The 19,707-nt window shown below is 45.4% G+C and overlaps 1 protein-coding gene across 1 annotated transcript in view; it reads left to right on the top strand.

Moving 5' to 3' along the window:
* LOC126536683 (gamma-aminobutyric acid receptor alpha-like) overlaps positions 1 to 19,707 on the top strand; it is a 56,660-nt gene that overhangs the window by 24,726 nt on the left and 12,227 nt on the right. The window contains exons 4-8 of the mRNA XM_055073794.1: positions 4,703 to 4,785; positions 9,584 to 9,718; positions 11,297 to 11,449; positions 12,817 to 12,977; positions 15,455 to 15,607. Coding sequence (XP_054929769.1) covers positions 4,703 to 4,785; positions 9,584 to 9,718; positions 11,297 to 11,449; positions 12,817 to 12,977; positions 15,455 to 15,607 — 685 coding nt within the window. The remainder of the gene's footprint in view (positions 1 to 4,702; positions 4,786 to 9,583; positions 9,719 to 11,296; positions 11,450 to 12,816; positions 12,978 to 15,454; positions 15,608 to 19,707) is intronic.

The following is a 19,707-nucleotide window of genomic DNA, read 5'->3' on the forward strand; positions in this document are numbered from 1 at the left end:
TTATATCAGGTGCGAGCTTACCTATATGGAGGATCCAGTAACACCTGATAATAACAACGAACGCGTGTGTCTGACAGTAAAACGCAATAATCTCACTTTCACGCTATTAGGTATGCATATTTCACTTTCAAGCCGTTTTGACACGGCGAGATTCAGCGCTTCAATATCAGCGACACCCTGGCCGTAGATTATCACCGGCGATTTCACCCTCTATGGAAAAGTCAGAAGATGGATCGTCGGGGAAGTTTTCTCATTTGCGTCAGATCATCAACTGCATTGTGTAAACGACGGCAGGGATACATTTTTACGGGGACTCACATATAACAGCTGTCTCGACCTTACGTTTGTGTTACGCAGCCTAAGTAACAAGGTACAGTGGTTTGCGGACAGTGAAACCCATGGAAGTGACCATATTCCCACCTATATAAAGATCAAGGGCCTAGGCAGGTTGCACATCACCGTTTCTTCACGCATCGACTGGTCAAAGTACAGGTCACTTACAGAGAAGCGGTGTCAGGAAAATGTAGACGGTTCTCTTGAAAACCTAGAAGGCATAATCAAAGCTGCTACTCAAAACGCTGCCTCAAATTTTACACCTCTATCACAGTTTTGCGAATATGAAGCGGAATTGGAGCAGCTCCGAGCAATGCGTCGTCGTGCCGAACGATGGTATAGGCGCAGGAAACCCATCTACGATTTGAGGGAGGTGAGACGGCTGCAGAATAAGATTCAGCGCCGAATCAACGTACTCCAATCTCTAAGATGGAAATCTTTATGCGAGTCGCTCGATCCACACAAGCCTCTATCTCAAATATGGAGAATTGTCCGCGGCTTACGAACATTGTCACAGCGACATCGTCCCTTCAAGTGCGTTGCTCTCCACCAAGGTGGTCGCGAAATTGAAGTAGCAGAAGACTTCTGCGCGAGGGTTGCCAGTAAGGGGTCCGCGTTCACTGCGAGTAATCTAGGAAACGCACCGATGTCATGACATTCCCCATGGACAATCTGCCCTCTGTAGAGGAGCTTCAAGCAGCTTTGGCAGCATACAGGCGTTCCTCACCACCTGAACCTGATGGTGCCGCCTACATGGCCCTGTGTAACCTCGGTCAAACAGCTCGGCGTGTTCTTCTAACCGTATACAATGGCTTGTGGTGCAACAGATTGGTTTCTTCTTCGTGTAAGTCCTGCCGCCTCGTTCCTCTTTTCAAATCAGGCAAATCTCCTCTGGATCTTCCTTCCTATCGCCCCATCGCATTAGCCAGCTGTTTTGGCAAGGTGATGGAGAGGATGGTACTGACTCGCCTAGAGTGATACCTGGAGCATAACGAGGCATACCCTGATGCTAAGACCGGCTTTCGGCGTGGACGGTTCTCTATAGATAATGGGATTGACCTTGTCTCGTATGTACAGCAACAAAAAAGCCTAAAGAGATTATCTGGGGCGATGTTCTGGGACGTAAAAGTCGCATACGACAATTTATTGCATGAAGCTATTCTGGACGCCTTGGGGAGCATTGGATTGGGGGGGGGGGGGGGGGGCGTGTCTACCAATGGATATACAGTTACTTGAAGGGCAGAACCTTCTTTGTACAGACAAAAGATGGTACAACGACGTACCATCGCGGTGTGCCTCAAGGTGGAGTCCTGAGCCCCACTCTCTAACTGCGCTCATTGGCCTTGTTAATGTAGTTCCACGGTTCGTGCATCTATCAATATACGCAGACGGCATCTGCATCAGGGCATCATGGGTGACGCGTGTACACGTACGTGTCAGGCCTCAGAGAGCGGCTACGCTGAGGTCAAACCGCCTTCAAGAGCGGAAACTAGAGCTGTCATCTGAGAAGTGCTTCCTGGTTGCCTTCACGTGCGAGGCGATGGGCCCATACATCATTAAAATCAATGGACAGGCTAATAGTTATATTAGCTAATAGTTACATGGCGACCTGTGGAGCCCTCATATTGCCTACATCAGAAAGAAGCTCACCATGATCACCCAAGGGCTGAGATTCCTTGCGGGAAAATCGTGGGGTGCATCTGTACGAGCGATGCTTCAACTTTAAACTGTACTTTTCCTCGGGTTCATGCGCTACAGCTTACCTGTGCTGGGCAGGAACCGAAGAACAAGCGTACACGCCCCTCCAGTCGGTTCAAGCTCAAGCACCGAGAAGATGCTTTCGCCTTCCGAGATGTGCATCTTCAGCAGCCACTGTGGTCATCGCGCGTGATGACCCAATCACAACATATATTCGCGACGATGCCTTAAGAATGCACATCAGGCATTTCGGTCGGATTCCCATCACACCACATCGCCTCACTTCCTGCTTCTATAGGCTACACTCTAGATTCAGCGATATTATTGGTTCGGATCGTGCAGTGCTTTCCTCGAACTTCACGCCTGCAGCAAGACCACCTTTACCGTTGTGGTGCCTAGATCCCATCGAAGCCCTCCTAACCATTCCTGGAATCCAAAAGAAAACACAGTAGTCATTTTTAGCTCTACAACAAGCCACACTACGGCTCCTGCGTGAGAAACACAGCGGGCGCCTTTACATTTACACGGATGGTTCAGTTTCTTCTGCAAGCTCAGCAGGAGCAGTGGTTATTCCCGTGAAGTCCGTCACCATAAAGTTGAAGACATCACATTTTACATCGTCGACAGCTGCAGAACTCGCCGCTCTCCGTGCTGCTCTAGAGTTCGAAATTGAAGAACCGTCACAAGCATGGTCAATCTTCTCCGACTCCAAGGCCGCTTTCCAGTGAATTATGTCGCCATTTCATCATGGACCGAATGAGCGATTAGTCACTGGCATAAGACTTCTTCACCACCACGCAATAGAGAAACACAACATAGCTTATGTGGATGCCGGGCCATTGCGGTATCTACGGAAACGACCGTGCAGATGAGGCCGCCCGATCTGCTCATGATGATGCCCACTGTGTAGCTATACCGTTATCGAGAACAGACGCACCTAGAGGGCCTTGTTCGCTTGTACGTGAACTTACACTCGTACAGTGGAACTCGACGGAATTCACCAACGCTCGTCTACACAACTTGGATCGGCTCCGCCTTCCGTCAGGACTACCTAAAGCTGAGGAGACGCTTCTTTGCCACTTGTGGCTTGGCGTGGCCTTCACAGCTGCGTAGTCATTTCGGATAGGAATGGCCAGCAGCCCTACATGCGATAACTGTAAGTGCGAACAAACAAACAAAAATTAAATTATGGGGTTTTACGTGCCAAAACCACTTTCTGATTATGAGGCACGCCGTAGTGGGGGACTCCGGAAATGTCGACCACCTGGGGTTCTTTAACGTGCACCTAAATCTAAGTACACGGGTGTTTTCGCATTTCGCCCCCATCGAAATGCGGCCGCCGTGGCCGGGATTCGATCCCGCGACCTCGTGCTCAGCAGCCTAACACCATAGCCACTGAGCAACCACGGCGGGTTGAGAACAAACAATCGACCACCTTCTCTGTGAGTGTCCCGACTTCAGTGCGCCCAGGAAATAGCTTTAAACAGTGCTAGATGGTCTTGTCAAACGCGCTTTGGCGGGGGAGAAGGTCCCGGGACACTGGCCGAGACCGTCCTCAGCACAGAAGGCTTTAATTAAGAGCATTGTTGCGCTTCTTGGGAAGGACTGGTCTTAGAGACAGACTGTAAGCAGAGCCGTATTCTCCTTTCCTTTTTCTTATTTAATTTTGCTCTTCCCCTTTTTTTGTAATATCGCTGTTCTATTATATTTTATTCCCTTACCCCCTTTCCCCAGCACAGGGTAGCCAGCCGGTCTGAGAACTGGCTAACCTCCCTGTCTTTCCGTCTATTTCTCCTTCTCCTTCTCCTTGGTAGACTACACTGCAGTGCCGCGTCCTATTAAAGGGTGGCTTCACTTATGGCAGCTGCTGTCTTTTTCTTAATTTGATTGTAATCAAAAAGTGGTAACGTGATATACGTCTGCTATAGCGAAAATGCATGAATGATCGAAGTTGTTGGTCGTAAGAGTGAGTGAGTGAGTGAGTGAGTGAGTGAGTGAGTGAGTGAGTGAGTGAGTGAGTGAGTGAGTGAGTGAGTGAGTGAGTGAGTGAGTGAGTGAGTGAGTGAGTGAGTGAGTGAGTGAGTGAGTGAGTGAGTGAGTGAGTGAGTGAGTGAGTGAGTGAGTGAGTGAGTGAGTGAGTGAGTGAGTGAGTGAGTGAGTGAGTGAGTGAGTGAGTGAGTGAGTGAGTGAGTGAGTGAGTGAGTGAGTGAGTGAGTGAGTGAGTGAGTGAGTGAGTGAGTGAGTGAGTGAGTGAGTGAGTGAGTGAGTGAGTGAGTGAGTGAGTGAGTGAGTGAGTGAGTGAGTGAGTGAGTGAGTGAGTGAGTGAGTGAGTGAGTGAGTGAGTGAGTGAGTGAGTGAGTGAGTGAGTGAGTGAGTGAGTGAGTGAGTGAGTGAGTGAGTGAGTGAGTGAGTGAGTGAGTGAGTGAGTGATGATGAAACTTGATGACTCTGCTATAAGAAAAATTCTCATCCACGCGAGAGTATCCAGAAAGTTTCTTGGCTCAATTAGTAAACGATCCCTTTGCCACTTTATATGAACATAGAGCATTATGAGATCGCAGGTAATTAAACTAGCCTAATCGTTACCGTCCCATAAAACGATCGCCTGTGCACTGAGGGCATTTCCGGTGCTTACTAATAACACCAACTCGCTTCTTTCGACTTCCCGCAGGCTGACAATTAAGGCCAGATGTCCCATGCAGCTTCAGAGCTTTCCGATGGACCGCCAGTCGTGCCCCTTGACATTCGGCAGCTGTAAGTGTAATCACAACTCTCTTATAGTACACCCTACAAAAACACAAGTGACACAGCCTGCGTCAGTAACTACACAGCGCCTGTTACAGGGTGTTTATTCGGACTTCTTAAGTAAGAGGCCTCAAAGCCATTCTGTCAACGTTCACGGTATGAAAATGCACCATGCTTGGAATATTTGCTTGCCAATTCATTTTACAGTTCCCCTTGTGTCTCTAAATGCGTTTTGTCTCCTGTCGCTGTTCCCATGGCCTCTTCGGCAACGTGCGTCCGGAGTCAGAAATTCGCAGACCACAGCATCGGCGAGTAAAATTAATGTTACATCACTTCTGCAAAATACGCTGATAAGAGCTTATACATGTTTTCCCGCGTCCGCATTCTCTCAATACAGTACGTCGGCCGTGTGTGCGACCGATATTCAGGTGCACATTACAGGCAGACGAGGTGACGTACCAAAAAAAAGACTTTGCATGAACCGAGAGAAAGATACGAAAGAAAGGAGAAGTTAATCATAACGAAACATGTGGTTTACTACCTTACACTGGAAAACGGGGCGGGGAAGGGGGCTGTGGAAAGAAAAGAATGAAGTAGAGATAGAGATGGAGAGTACAGACACGCGACCACAGCCGGTAATGAACACCGCAAACAACCGAGTAAATTGGATGCAGGTATTGGCGAAAGCCCTCAGGAGCTTCTGGTAAAGTTCTAAAGGCCCGTAATTAATCATGAAATTTGCATTAGCCTAAACTCGTTGGTGATATTTAAACGATTTCATAGAAAAAGAAACAGAGGCACCGAGGTTTGTTTTGTAAGCTGCAGTGAACCACTCACGCTGTTCTTTAAGCATTCACACTGAGAGTTTGCATTATTCAGCCAATTTGTTTAGGTAGCATGTAAATAATTTGGGTTCGTTACAGTTCACTGTAGCCTTTATACATTTACACTTTTATAAAGAAAACCAACGCATGGTTTAAAGAAGAGAGAAACTGTGAAATCCAACAAAAGCATGATCACGCGCGCGCACGAAAATTGTAAAGTACACATGCATCAAATATTCACAGAGGTAGCAACACAACCTAGAATTGAAAAAAAGATTGAAGAGCTAAGGTTGTCATTTAACAATAAAAATATGTAATAGCAACAAACACACATCAGTATCGATCGCCGGTCAAAGACGGTTCCGTTCAGAACGCGCGCTGCAAATGAATGAAGGGCAGAAAGTAAGTTTTGCACGAGACGATTGCACTGTATTTACTTGATGCATTCTGCAACAAGGAGACGCAAATAGTATGAGGCAAGAAATTATAAGTTGATATGGGCCCTTTAATATAGAGGTCGTAGCGGAATGAAATGCATAATGAAATGAAATATAAAATGCACTGTTTACGATATATTTTATATAGAATGCGCTTATTAAGACCAGACTTATGAAGCAGTATCACTTCCATTAGTTTCTCATAGCCAGAAAGAACACATTGATTCAAGTCATTACGGATGAGTATACTTTAGTTTCCTTTATAACACCAAGAGAAAGGTCATCCACACCGTTAGCGGACAACCAACGTGACTACACTCTAAAAAAAGTTTACATCCTTTGGGGCCACAACAATAATCGTTATGTGCCTTGCTTGCGTTTCCTCTCTTGAAAACTCGGCGCTCGCTACTTTTCTGTCGAGAATGCTGTGTCAAGCTGATAACATGCAAGCCGTTCGTGACTAAGAAGTACCTGGCTCGCAGCGTTAAAGAAAGGAAATGCGGACAAGACAGATGATGATTGTTGCTTGGGGACAAAATACAACCCAGAGGGTGTAAACTTTATTAAGAGTGTACCCTCATGCCAAAAATGATAAGGCCCACATTTTCGTGAGGACACACTAGTTAGAAACAGTGCAAAGTTCCAAATCAAAGTTGGTCGCAAACACATGTTGTTAGCAGGATGGCACATTTGTCACGAGAAAAGGGCTCTTCGTCTGAGTTATTTTCACTTACCATGAATCTGAATACACCAAGGTTATGAGTGAGCAACCAAAGTAAGGTTTTATTAGGAAAATTACTTCTTGGCACCACCGATTTATGTAAAGCAAGCTTCATTGGCAACACTGTTGCAAGCAAGCCACCACGGAGGAAGGAAACTAAGGAGAGGCCCTACCCCCTCCGCGCGCTAGGAGAAAAGTGTGGCGGAAATGACGTAGTAGGTTCTCATTTTTTTGCTGCCTTTTGGTTTTTTTTTGTTGTATGGCCACGCCTTTTGGGCCACAATGGCGGCGTTGTTATGGTTTTGAGCGCTCACACGTGTTGCTCTGGTAGGTTTCGGGCCGTGGCAAAGGTGCTGAGTGGGCGGGTTTGCGTTAGTCACCGTGTCTTGTTGCGCTGTGTTACCTGCACCCTGCTCTGCCAGATGTTGCGCGAGCGCGCGCGACACCACGCGCAGCGCGGCGTGGTTTCGCGAAAGATGTAAACAAGAGAGGAGGGTGGCCCAAAAGGCGGAGCATCGCCATGAGCAACGCCAAATTCCGGCTTCACTTTTGCTTCACAAAGAGTGACGTCAGGGCCTCTCCTTAGTTTCCTTCCTCCGTGCAAGCCACAGACTTTCGGTACCATGTTTCGTTGATCAAAATAGGCGCTGTTTCCAACCCCTCCAGTTTTGGACGCCATGCAGTCGACCTTACCTACAAGCTTTATTATTTGAAACGTTCCAGCTTTCACGAAAGGAACGTCTGTTGAAGTCGAGCTTACGCGTTTTTTTTGTTTTTTTTTCGCAACCAAGTGAACGTTCGTGATTGATAACGTCCAAAATTGCGTGGCTCTTGTCGTTGTTTTACATCTTTCAGCAAGAGGTGTGACTGAAATACTCAGAAAAAAACATGTATTTCTACAGGGATCGCTAAGAACCTGCATAAAGAGGAGGGTAGAAGTAAGCTCACAAAGGCCAAGTGTTCTGTTACATGTCAGGCTCCCGCCTACGCATGCTGCCAGTAGATTGTTTCGGTCGTTGGCTCCGTGATCCGTAAGATTTTGACTGTTCCACGCCTCTAGCGAGACGAGGTTTCTATGAACTTCGGCCAGTGGCATATCATACAGCTGCTCCTTGTTTTCATAGTTTTTTTTTTTTGCCCTTTTTACTTGTACCTAAACCAGCTGAATCCAGTGTTATGCTCGCACACTCGGTTTACTTTCGCCACTGCTTTCCCCGGTAAGGCACCTGCCACCTGCTGTTCACGACGTTACAAAAACCAGAAAAATAGCAACAACCTTTTTTTTTTTTTTGCAACGCGCAGGATGCTGAAAAGGATCGCAGGAAGCTTAAGCGCATAGGTTCAAAAGGTTTACCGACCTATATAGCGCGATCAACAGTGGGCGGACCACGAATGCCAATGTTTCGACAAGGAGACCTGTCAACACCAGGGACTTGCCTTGGGCCTGACAAACGCAAGTCCCCTTGCGCCCCACAGCACTGTTCGGTCACTTTTGGCCCTCATTTCAAGTCCTTGCCTTCTTGTGAAACTCCATTTTGCACAGGTCGTGTGATGAATTTTATGCTATGTGCAGAGAAGGTATGTTTCAACTGAGGCCACTTTCACGGCATGAGCTTTGGCTATTTCTTCTGGCGCGTTGTGGAGCAGGGAAGAGAGGGGCGACTCGAGTATGTAGCCCACTGAAAAACAGAAAACTCGCAAGAACCTGTTCGTCCAGTAAACAGCAGAGTGTCTGGCCGAAACGTTTCTTTTGTTCCGGTTTTCATTTCGGCCCACTGAAAACGGTTCAGTTCCAGTTCAAATCCAGAATTAAAAAATTAACTGTCTAAGCTGGTACAAACCAGTTTTGGTTCATTTGTATAACCAAAGATTAATTATAGGAAAATTTCGTAAATTCATATTGTACAATAAATCGGCACTGCTGCTAAGATGCACTGAAAGATTATGCCTGTTTGTTCTTCAAGCCATTCAGAGTTACAAAGGAATTATGCAGATCCAACACCAATGCTCGACTCACTGTGAAACGAAGCTTCATTGTTTGAGAGAGGCAATATATTCAGGAAACGCAGTGAGTCCTCCAGTGTGCTACTATGCTCAGAGGGAAAAGGAAGTTTAGAAAAATACTAAACTGAGGAGTAATGATGAGGACAGGCAGTAGTATGTGATTATATGCACATTCGTGTTCACGGCCTCGAATATGGGTCTGTGTTAACTAAATATTCTAAGAGAGCCTTGATGGCTCGCTTTAGTGGTACGTGCCGTCGACGGCCCCGTAACGCTTTTTATCTGAACGGTCTGTTGCTAATTGGCACTAACGCAGAACGAACGAACTATCTGCCGTTGATAGTCATACTGGGGATAAGCAACAAGTATACGTGCTCCACTGTATCGGGCACTTTGCACGCATCACAGTCTGGCGAGTCCGCGCGTCGGATGTGATGCAAGTATTGCGGGTTGACACAACGCCTAATCTGACCCCTGGCGCGTAATACGCTGAAAACCGTACCAACAGCGCTGCTACTTTTCAAAACCACGGAGAAGCGGTGTGCATTTACAAACGAGGTAGCGTAGTTGAGCCATAAGTGCAGCCAATGCAAGGTTGAAAAGCTCCACAAAAGGTTTACAACCTTAGCTTAAAAAGAAACTGCTAATTTTTTTTTTCTTTCGGTTTAGAAAAAAAAAAAATGTCCTAACGTTCCGTATGAGTCTAGGTTCGGTAAAAAATTACGGTTTATTGTTATATATCAGTTTTGTTGGCCTTGTTATTTTATGATAAACTCGACAATTCAGTGAACAGTGAGTTTCCTTCTTTGTCCTTCTTCCAGATGGTTATACGGCTGACCAGCTCGTGTACAAATGGGATTCCACGCTTCCTGTGGATCTGATACCGGGGCTCGCGCTGTCGCAGTTCGACCTCATTAATTACCCCTACCGGAACTCAACGTACATTTTTAATAACGGTAAGTACGGGTCGTCGCAAGCTGTCGGGCGCGAAAGCCCACGTAGGCCACTCTCCAACGCCGTCACGATAGTTGCAGCCAACCTCATAAGATTTATCGCTCCTCTGTGTTGTCAAGACCGCGCATTATACGCGAACGCGTGCAGCATTTCGTGGTTCTTGGTATACGCCACCTCGAGCACTCAGTCTCTCTTCCGATGTTTTGTATTTTTCTTAAGCAGGTGTGCGTAAGAAGGAAAGTTGTTGCTGAACAGACTGCGAGACGTGTTGTAAGTCTGCGAGAAGATATATCGAGGGCACTTTTCAAGCGTTCTTAAGCTGACAGCCACCATATCAAGCGTATACGGTCTCGTACACCATTTCCAGTCAGACTTGCGAAATAGTTTACTTTATTCAGTCTACCTTTCTGTCTCTCTCCTTGTGTGTGAATGATACGCCATTTCAATCATGCATATATACAAGCGGTTGTTGTGCGCACCGAATACTAAATATGGAGGTATCAATTTGGCACAAGCTTATTGTAGCCATTTCTTTGTGTTTTCAGGCTGGGCAGGATTTACGTAGTACGTTACAGTGCCGATTCGGACGTCTGGAAATACGTATTGTTTCTGCACATTCTCACAACATACGGTTGTGGCCCACAAGACGCGCTGTTGATTAAAACATAATATGATGCATCGTTAGCACAGATATTTATAATCGTATTTATAAGCAGCTAGCACCAATACGACTGTCTGCGCAACGCCTCCAAGTCAATGCCAAAATTCACTAAAACGTGGGGTCATACATCTTTCTCCCTTTTTTTTTTCACATCTTGTTCAACTTTCTATATAGCTTTCCCTATGTTCCTTTACTCTGTCTATTGTACGCTTCCTGCGATAATGTTATGTTCGAGGTCACTGCAAAACGCGAGCGTCCTCAGAAGTTAAGCAAAAGAAAAAATAAACATTACGAAGCTTTTCATTTGTAGCTACCGTGTAATCATTGCTTGGTCACTTTAGTTGGCATTATTTTCGTTGTCATAACTAGCCGGCGCTTGTCCTTACATATCACTATAGCGTACGAACATACCAACTGCCTTCTGCAAATTGCTGGTATAATTATCGTGAGCTCACATTCGGTAATGGGCCCATGAAGACTTTTTTTTCTTTTTTCGCTCCTTTAAAACCCAGCTTATGATTTGATCACGACTTCTTATGAAAGGTTGGTGAACCGGACCTCTTGCTATCGTTTCCTCATCGCGTCGTTAGTTATCCACTCGAAAACGCTCCCTATCATTATGAAGAGTCTTACGTATAACCTCGTGCGAATGATCAGTTGCAAAAATTTGAGGAAGAGTTTGCAAAGTGTTTTTACTCACAACAGCTTCACCTCAATACCTGGTGCCTTGGATATTCGGTGCTCTTGTAGCTTCCACTAATCAAGCACCATCCTAGCTTAAAAATTCGCTTCTCTTTTGTTGGCCGTGGCCCCAGATCTTCGCGCTCACGCATTTTTTTGTTCAGATTAACCCAATCCGCCCTCAGAAAGATCATCAGAACTTATGTCATCGTTTAAAAGGATTTTTCTCCCGTTGTAGGCCTGTTTTCGGTACTTCACGTCAACTTCAATCTGCAGAGGCACATGGGATACTTCCTGATCCAAGTCTACGTCCCATGTATACTAATTGTCGTGCTTTCATGGGTCTCCTTCTGGATTAACAGAGAAGCCACTGCGGACAGAGTTGGCCTCGGTGAGTCAGTTATTTGCCAGGCACATGGAGACGACTTCATAGAAACCCGATTACCTTGCGACGTCTTAAAGCAGTCTCTTAGGCCTCTCAACCCTGTATGCAAATTAGTGCTTCGTTGACTGACATCTCACGTTGCATGCTAATTTGTATGATATGAATAGGCAAAGATAAGCTTCTCTTATCACAATATTGTTGTTCACGTAAGGCGCGTCAGAGTCAATGTGCATACAACAAAACACAAGTTACGCATGAGAAACAATATCAAGATTATGTGCTGTGAATACTTCTGGATGATATGGCGAGAACATGTGAAATGTTTCTTTTCGGGGAAAGTAATTAGACACTGTTAAATCCCTTGTAACAATAGCGAAGAAAGGTATATATTAATCGATCATCAAAGTGAGAACTGCTCTACCATGTGCAGTTCATTGTATGTTCATATTGCGTTTGTCAAATTAACAGTTTCTTCATTGAAAACTAGTTAATAAAGTTGAATGGCTAACTACGCGGAACCGAAAAAGAAAGCTGTTTTTGCGCTGTAAATTGCTTGTCTTGCAATCTTTCTTCCTTTGCCATGATGACTCAGTTCAAAGTCGTTTCGTGCTTTGATTTCGTACGACCATATCAACAATAGTCTGTGTGTGTGTGTGTGTGTTATATATATATATATATATATATATATATATATATATATATATATATATATATATATATATATATATATATATATATATATATATATATATATATATATATATATATATATATATATGTTGCACTTGTAGCCGAATGAAGCGTGATCCCTCCACACTTTACACTTAGACAGCACGCCTGCTTGATATAAAATAATTTTCTCGAACAAGAAGGCTGCCCAAGCTTTGAGAAGTGCTTAACTGTATGTGCTTCGAATTTATGCGATGGTATTGCTTGCACGAGAAAAGGTGTTGTAAAGACGTGTTTAGCTATCCATGTGCCTTACTGATATTTTCTAATGTATGCAGAATGCAATAGGCATGGCGTAGTTCAGAATTTCGTTACAGGCGAACAGCACAACATCGCCAAATAGTGTCTGCATTACAGTGGTTACTCAATCATCATCAATGACACGATATTCCACAGCCACTCTATCTATCTACATAAACCGGAATCTTGTGAACTCGCCCGCGGACATTATCTGCTGTGTAGGTATCATTAAAGCGTACTGCACGTAAACCAGTCCGCCTGTAAGCTGTTTACAAAATAATTAACAGTACCGTAGCCAAGCTCCTTGTTGCTGTAGTCCATTGTTTTCAATGAGATATGATCTAGCTTTGGCCTTCTTAGAGACTGTCGCGTGGAAAACTGCGATAATTTTCCTGAACCTTCAGGAATCACCACTGTGCTGACGCTGTCCACTTTCGGACTGGACACACGCACAGACCTGCCCAAGGTGCCGTACCCGACGTCCCTCGACTGGTTCGTCATCATGTGCTTCTCCTTCGTCATCTTCACCCTCCTGGAGTTCGCGGGCGTTCACTACTTCACCAAGGTAAGCCTCAGTTTTACAAACTGTCGTAACTCTGAATGAACGCAGCAAGAAAAAAAAAAGCTTTCGGACCTGCTTCGCACTGTCGAGCAATCAGTTTGCAGTGGGCAGCCTGGGGAAGAACACGCGGAGTTCGGTGATTCCATCGCACTTTGATAAGCAACCAAAGCTAATGCCGTTTCATAATTTTCTTTTCTATATAAAGCCTTTAGATGTTTGTCTATAATGTCAATAGATTCTTTATAGACAAATTCTTTAAACCGTCTACATTTTTATAATAAATGTTTACCTATAGAATGGCAGTGAAGTCTACTTATAAGAAATCTAAAGACAATCTTTAATATATGTATATCTTTTTTTTTTATGAAATGGTCTACACACAACAGGGGAACTCTGTGGCTATATTGTTTCTCGTGCTCAGTCCGAGGTCAAGGGCCTGAATCTATGCCGCGGCAGTTGCAGCATTCCGACGTTCGCAAAAAGCAAAACTGATTCACTGTTTACGTTCATCTGCACCCCAAAGAACACCAAATGTCTAAAATAATTCTGGAGCCCTGCAAAATGGCATATCTCATAGCCATATTGTTGCGATGGATCGTTTAACCTTTCAATAAGTCTGCTTCTGGCCCGTCTGATTGCTAACCTCATCTTCAGATCGATCCGATTCGCGGCTTCTCCCTGGCCAAACCGCGATAAGCGACACGTTTTCTGCTCTAAATCCAGCCCTCTCGTCCCTGCTACTTTTCGGCATCCGCGCCATACGCCCTTCAATTACAGCTCCTTTCCTTCCATCAGCGCGACGAGAGGGGGCCAACGAAATAATCAGCGGCACGCGCCCCTTCTGTGTGCTCACAATATCGCTCCCCTCTCTATCTATACGGCCGGCTACGTGGCCGCCTTGTGTCGGGTCATACATGAAAACCACTATCAACTATCAGCCCCACCTGTACCCGCGCGCGACAACCTTGTACATACAAGCTATCTCTCGAAGATTATACTCATAAATATTGTCACGGTGCCACGAGAGGGACAAAGACGACGCTTACCAACAAGACGAAAGAGACGACGTAGTGGGGCTAACCTAACGTTCGGTCATACTGGTTGTACCGGCCATATCTTCTGCAGAGTAAACACGGTCCCATTTAAACTTATATCTCGGCCCGTTTCAATATTTATAAATATAGCACAAACTCACTTGATACAATGGGACTGAGAGGCTCCTAACCCCCTTTTTTTCCCCCACTTATGTACAAATGCGAGCGATCACGTGCTACCTTCTTGTATAATGGCTGCATTGGAATCAAGCTGAGGCTGCTTGGTCCATTTTTTCCCTGCTTACTCATTCCGCTAGCGCACCCGTCTCTGCTTCTCATTACTATCCCGGACAATGCAATGAGCTACTTTTTTCCAGAACAAAATCTTCTCTAAAACACTTCATACACCACCACCGCCAATAGAGCGGTAAGCACATGACCACCAGTTTGTGGCATATATGACATAAAAGTAACTGCTATTTCTGTTTCAAATCCCCATTTGGTGTTGACAGTATACTGAAATAAATAAATAAATAAATAAATAAATAAATAAATAAATAAATAAATAAATAAATAAATAAATAAATAAAATAAATTAACAAACAAATGGTGCCCTCGTTGAGTATCTTCAGCGTGTACGACACCTGTGAATCGCCCGTATTGTTAATCTGTCCAAATCGCAATATATTAGTAGCATACCAAGAACCTGAGTAGCACTATCCGCTGTGGTTGCTTAGTGGCTATGGTGTTGGGCTGCTAAGCATGAGATCGCGGGATCGAATCCTGGCCACGGCGTCCGCATTTCGATGGGGGCGAAATGCGAAAACACCCGTGTACTTAGATTTAGGTGAACGTTAAAGAACCACAGGGGGTCCAAATTTCCGGAGTCCCCCACTACGGCGTGCCTCATAATCAGAAAATTGTTTTGGCACGTAAGACCCCGTAATTTTTTTTTTATGTAGCGCTAAACAGACAAGGACAGACATAGGAACGACAACACATGGCGCTCTTGCGTCTTTTTAACGCTTCTTGGGATCCCTGTATGAGATATTAACCCTATGATACAGTCTTGATATTAGTGGCAAGATACTGGCATGCATTAAAATGTAGAACAAAAAGAAAGTCGGGGTCATTTTGCGCTGGTTAAGGAACTATTAAATAGTGATGCTTCAAGCATATTTGCATAGTTTATTACAAAAAGTGCGGCGCTAAGGCCACACAAAAGAAACTAAAATCGAGAAACGTGGGTCGATAAGGACAAGAAAGATCCCTGCATTCAGACGCTCCGAGCAGTGCATCAGTGTTTTCAGAAATTCCTGTGAGGATTATCGTTCTTTCGTTCTTTTTCTGTCACCAATTTGCCTTGTGACACTGACGATGAGACACTAACATGGACCGCCTACTGTCACATTGCCTCCTCTCCCCATCCTCTATCCCTTTCTGAAGGTCGGCAGCGGAGAGTTTCCCCTCACTGATGAAGAAGGGGAAGCCGTGCAAAACGAAGGTGCAGCCGGCGACTCCGACGTTGAGGAAGAGGAGCATGCGGACATTTTCGCCCCTCTGCCTAGCATCGACGAGTGCGCTTGCAGAATAAGAAAAGTACGTACACTGTTCCCTTCTGCTGGCCTCGTTTGAGAGGCTTGGCAGTGTTTCGTGGAAGGCCATATAGCTACGTCCCTTTTATCACGCTGCGCCAACATACCCATAGAAAGAAGACGCTCTTGGGGACCACTAAATGACACGCCTCTGCGATCCATTGTAGCCAATAGCCTTCTCTTCTTCCTCTCTTAACACGTGCGAGCTCTGAAACAGAGCAATTAACAATACGGGAACGTAGACGAATGCTTGTCCTCCGGCAGTATCCAAAGGAGAGCAAATGCAATGGTTTATGTAAACTTGGAAATCATCCTCACCGAGGTACATGCTTACATTGATAATGCCCGTTCTTCGAGTATGAAAGGGTAACCCTCCGCACCGCTTTAATCCAGCTACGCGGAAGAACATTCTTGTTGAACATGATTCCAAGACCATGGCCTCGCTTATCCCAGCTGCAGAAGGCCACGAAAGTGCTGCTGTGATTTCTGAAGGCAGCCAGACTGAGAGACCGTCTGGGATGCAGCGCTGAGAATTTTCACTGCGTCGGCGACATAAACACTGGGCTGTCTCCTTCATTTACTCTTTCCGCCCCCATCACCCTTCCTCCGGTGCAGGGCACCCAACCGGGCTCAATAGTAGTTAACCTCTGTGCCTTTCGCTTATACTCTTTCTCCCATTCCCAACTGCAAACGGTAGTCATTCCATGTTGAAGCGATGAAAATGAAATTGAGAGGCGTACTATTAACAGGTGGAAAGAAGGCAGTGTGGACGAAAAAAATGATTGCAGGCTATTCATATTGTAGCCGACCAATAGATAGAAGAAAAGGACTTGGGATCCTCATTCAACGCGTAGAATGCGTAGGATATGTAACCATTGGTCCATCAAAGCATTCTTTCTGAAAGTGAGGTCTATATATCGCATGGTAATCACGAAAAATGAAATGATGTCGCGGGGACAACTGTACAGGCACGCTAAAGTTGTCCGGTGTCTCTGTATGAAGGCGCCAGGTTGCCTTCCGGCTGTGAGATTTGCTACGCATTATCTGCGAAGCTGCGTGAAACTCGAAGGACAAGCAGAGTTTCAGTCTCTATGGCGTTCTGCTGGTTAACACAGTCAAACCTTCAGAGTGCAAATGGACATACCCCGCAGTGGCGTAGCGAGAAATTTGGGTAGGGGGGTGGGGGGGGGGGGTGATGTTGCAGGTCGGCCTCCTCCTTATAGAATTTTTCGATGGATTAAAAACGTGAATAATAACTGCATTGCCATTGACAAAGATGCTGCAAAAGAATTCGTGAATGCTGTGCACTGTCAATACAAGTAAAATATGTATTTTTTCATAAAAGAATATACTCGTATGTCTCAAAAATTGTGCCCGAAGTAACTGATATCAATGCTTCCATATTTTCTGTTTGTTTAGTAAGTAAAGATAATATCACACGAACTTTAGAACTATGTCAGTTTGAAACCGGCAAAGCAGTGCATGCCACTGGTATGAAAAGTGTAAAGGCAATGAAATGGACAAGTTAAGGACAAATATTCTAATGAAACTTTGTCCTTCAAGAACTGTGTTTACATCTTTGTACATATGACACGGCCAGGGAAAAACCTCAAGGACGCTGTCCTTTGTTCCAGTGTATTGCACAGGAGCAGCTATCACCGGTCGTGTATTGGGAGTAATTGGACCGGAATTATAGTCGCAACAGAGAGCACACATAAAGAGCAGTAGTTCTGCAAAATGTATGAGGGCGAGTCAAATGAAAGTGAGCCAATGCGAATATATGACAAACAACCAGTACTATATTAAAAAGTAGTCTCCATGAGCATTTAGACGTTTGTCCCACTGACTAACGAGTCGCGTGATTCCCGTGTCATTAAACACCGTGGGTTGCTACTTCAAAAATTCTGTAACTGACTCTTTCACGTCATCGTCCGACACGAATCTGGTTCCCTTGAAGTATTTTTTCAAACGCCCCAAAATGTGGTAGTCCCAAAACGACAGGTCTCGGCTGTATGACGGATGTTGCAGCGTTTCGCTCTTGAACTTTGCCAGTCTGTGTTGACCATATCAGCGACGAGGGGACGGGCATTGTCGTGGAGTAAGATGACCCCATTCCTGAATTTTCCACGTCGTTTGTTCTTGATTGCGACACGCAGCAGATCCGGCGTTTCAGAATATCGGAAACGATTGATAGTCTCTCCAGGTTTAGCAAATTCGAGCAGTAATGGCCCCTGACGATCGAAACAAAAAGTCAACGACACCTTCCGGCGGAAATGACGGTCTTTGCTTTCTTTGTGGACGGTGAATTGGAATGTTTGCACTGTAAGCTTTACCGTCGTGTTTAAGGCTCGTAGTAGTGGCACCATGATTCGTCCCCGGTCACAATTGCAGACAAGAAGTCGTCACCCTCATTGTGACAGCGGATCAGATGAGTCAAAGCAGCGCCGAACTTCTCCGTCTTCTGGCGATGGTTCGAAATGGTGGCCATCCATCGCGCGCACAAGAGCCGATAGCCGAGATGTTAATGAATAATCGTGTGAACCGAACCGTTACTGATCTTCACACGCTCTGCCAGTTCATCGATGATTATCCTGCGGTATTGTCTAATCAGCTCAACAACCTTGACAACTGTGTTGGGGGCGATTGCACGGTGGCTTTGGCCCAGTCTTCGATCGTCTTTGCAACTTTCAGGTCCTTCTTTGAACCGTTTGCTCCAACGCTTCACAGTGGCCAATGAAATGCAATGTTCAACGTACACGGCAGCCATACGGCGACTAAGTTCTTTTTGGGAAACAACTTCAGTTGTCAAAAAACTCACGACGCCACACTGTTCAACTTTTGGAGTGTCCATTATGTCACGCAACCGTGTTCAACCCAGTGAATGAGAGCGTTAACAACCTTTATCCTCACACTTGCGTGTCAATTTTGTAAATGAGAGATGCCCCTGCGCTACGCGCATGCCTCGCACATAAAGAACCGAACCATTATTGCGTAAGGTGGGTTAGCTCATTTTCATTGGACTCGTCCTCGTACATTAGAAATTATAAGATACAATGAAATACACAAATGTGAAGATACAGCTTGATAAAGGGCAAAGGAGTGTCACTGGAAACAGAGTGCAGTTCACGTATACAGAAAACCTCGCAACAAGATATTTAAATATACGTATAAGTCTCAAATTAATATATGTATCTAAGAAAAAGTCACTGTATATAATGCGTTAAACAAGGTAAGTAAACATGTTGCGAAATCATATATGCAAAGATTACAGCACCCCCTCCCTCCATTCCCCTTGATGTATCGCGCGCGACAGGAGGCGGCGCGCTTCCTCCCCGCTTTTTTCCCTTGCGCACACAAGACTGAGTCACCATCGTGAGCTCAACCATGCCACCCCCCTCCCCTAGCTTTCTGTCGCACATACAGCATGCGGAGCGCGGTCACGATGTTATCGCCCTATGACTTTATACGTAACATGAGGGCGACAGCGATGGCAGGAATGCTCCTGGAGTGTCCATACAATTGCTACCGCAATAATATAATAAGGGTATCCGGCAACTCAAATGTCCCGTGGCCCATTACATCCCGCAAAAGAAGTAACAAAATCGAACTTTCACCGGGCCACGGCGGCCGCATTTCGATGGGGGCGAAATGCGATAACACCCGTGTACTTAGATTTAGGTGCACGTTAAAGAACCTCAGGTGGTCGAAATTTCCGGAGTCCTCCACTACGGCGTGCCTCATAATCAGAAAGTGGTTTTGGCACGTAAAACCACATAATTTAATTAATTAATTTTTTTAACTTTCACCATGCGACAATTTGCGGCACTGCAACAATGTGTCTTTTTTTTTTTTTTGTGGGGGCGGGGGCACGGAAATAAAAAGCGCGAAGGAAAGCATGTTGGCCACAATCGAATGCCTACTTTGGGCACCTAATGTGGCTACCGAAGGAATATCGAAGAAAACATGAGACGCTTGGTCCACAGAGATCCACACGCATACTGCTCGGTATCCTACACCGGCGAGACAAAGTTTTCCGGAGAGGTTGCGCTCAAACGAACGCGTTGCAAACCGTCGAGTCCCCGCAGTGATGGCGGTGAGCGACCA

Source organism: Dermacentor andersoni, chromosome 4 (assembly GCF_023375885.2).
Source record: "Dermacentor andersoni chromosome 4, qqDerAnde1_hic_scaffold, whole genome shotgun sequence".
In the NCBI taxonomy this organism is placed as follows: Eukaryota; Metazoa; Arthropoda; class Arachnida; order Ixodida; family Ixodidae; genus Dermacentor; species Dermacentor andersoni.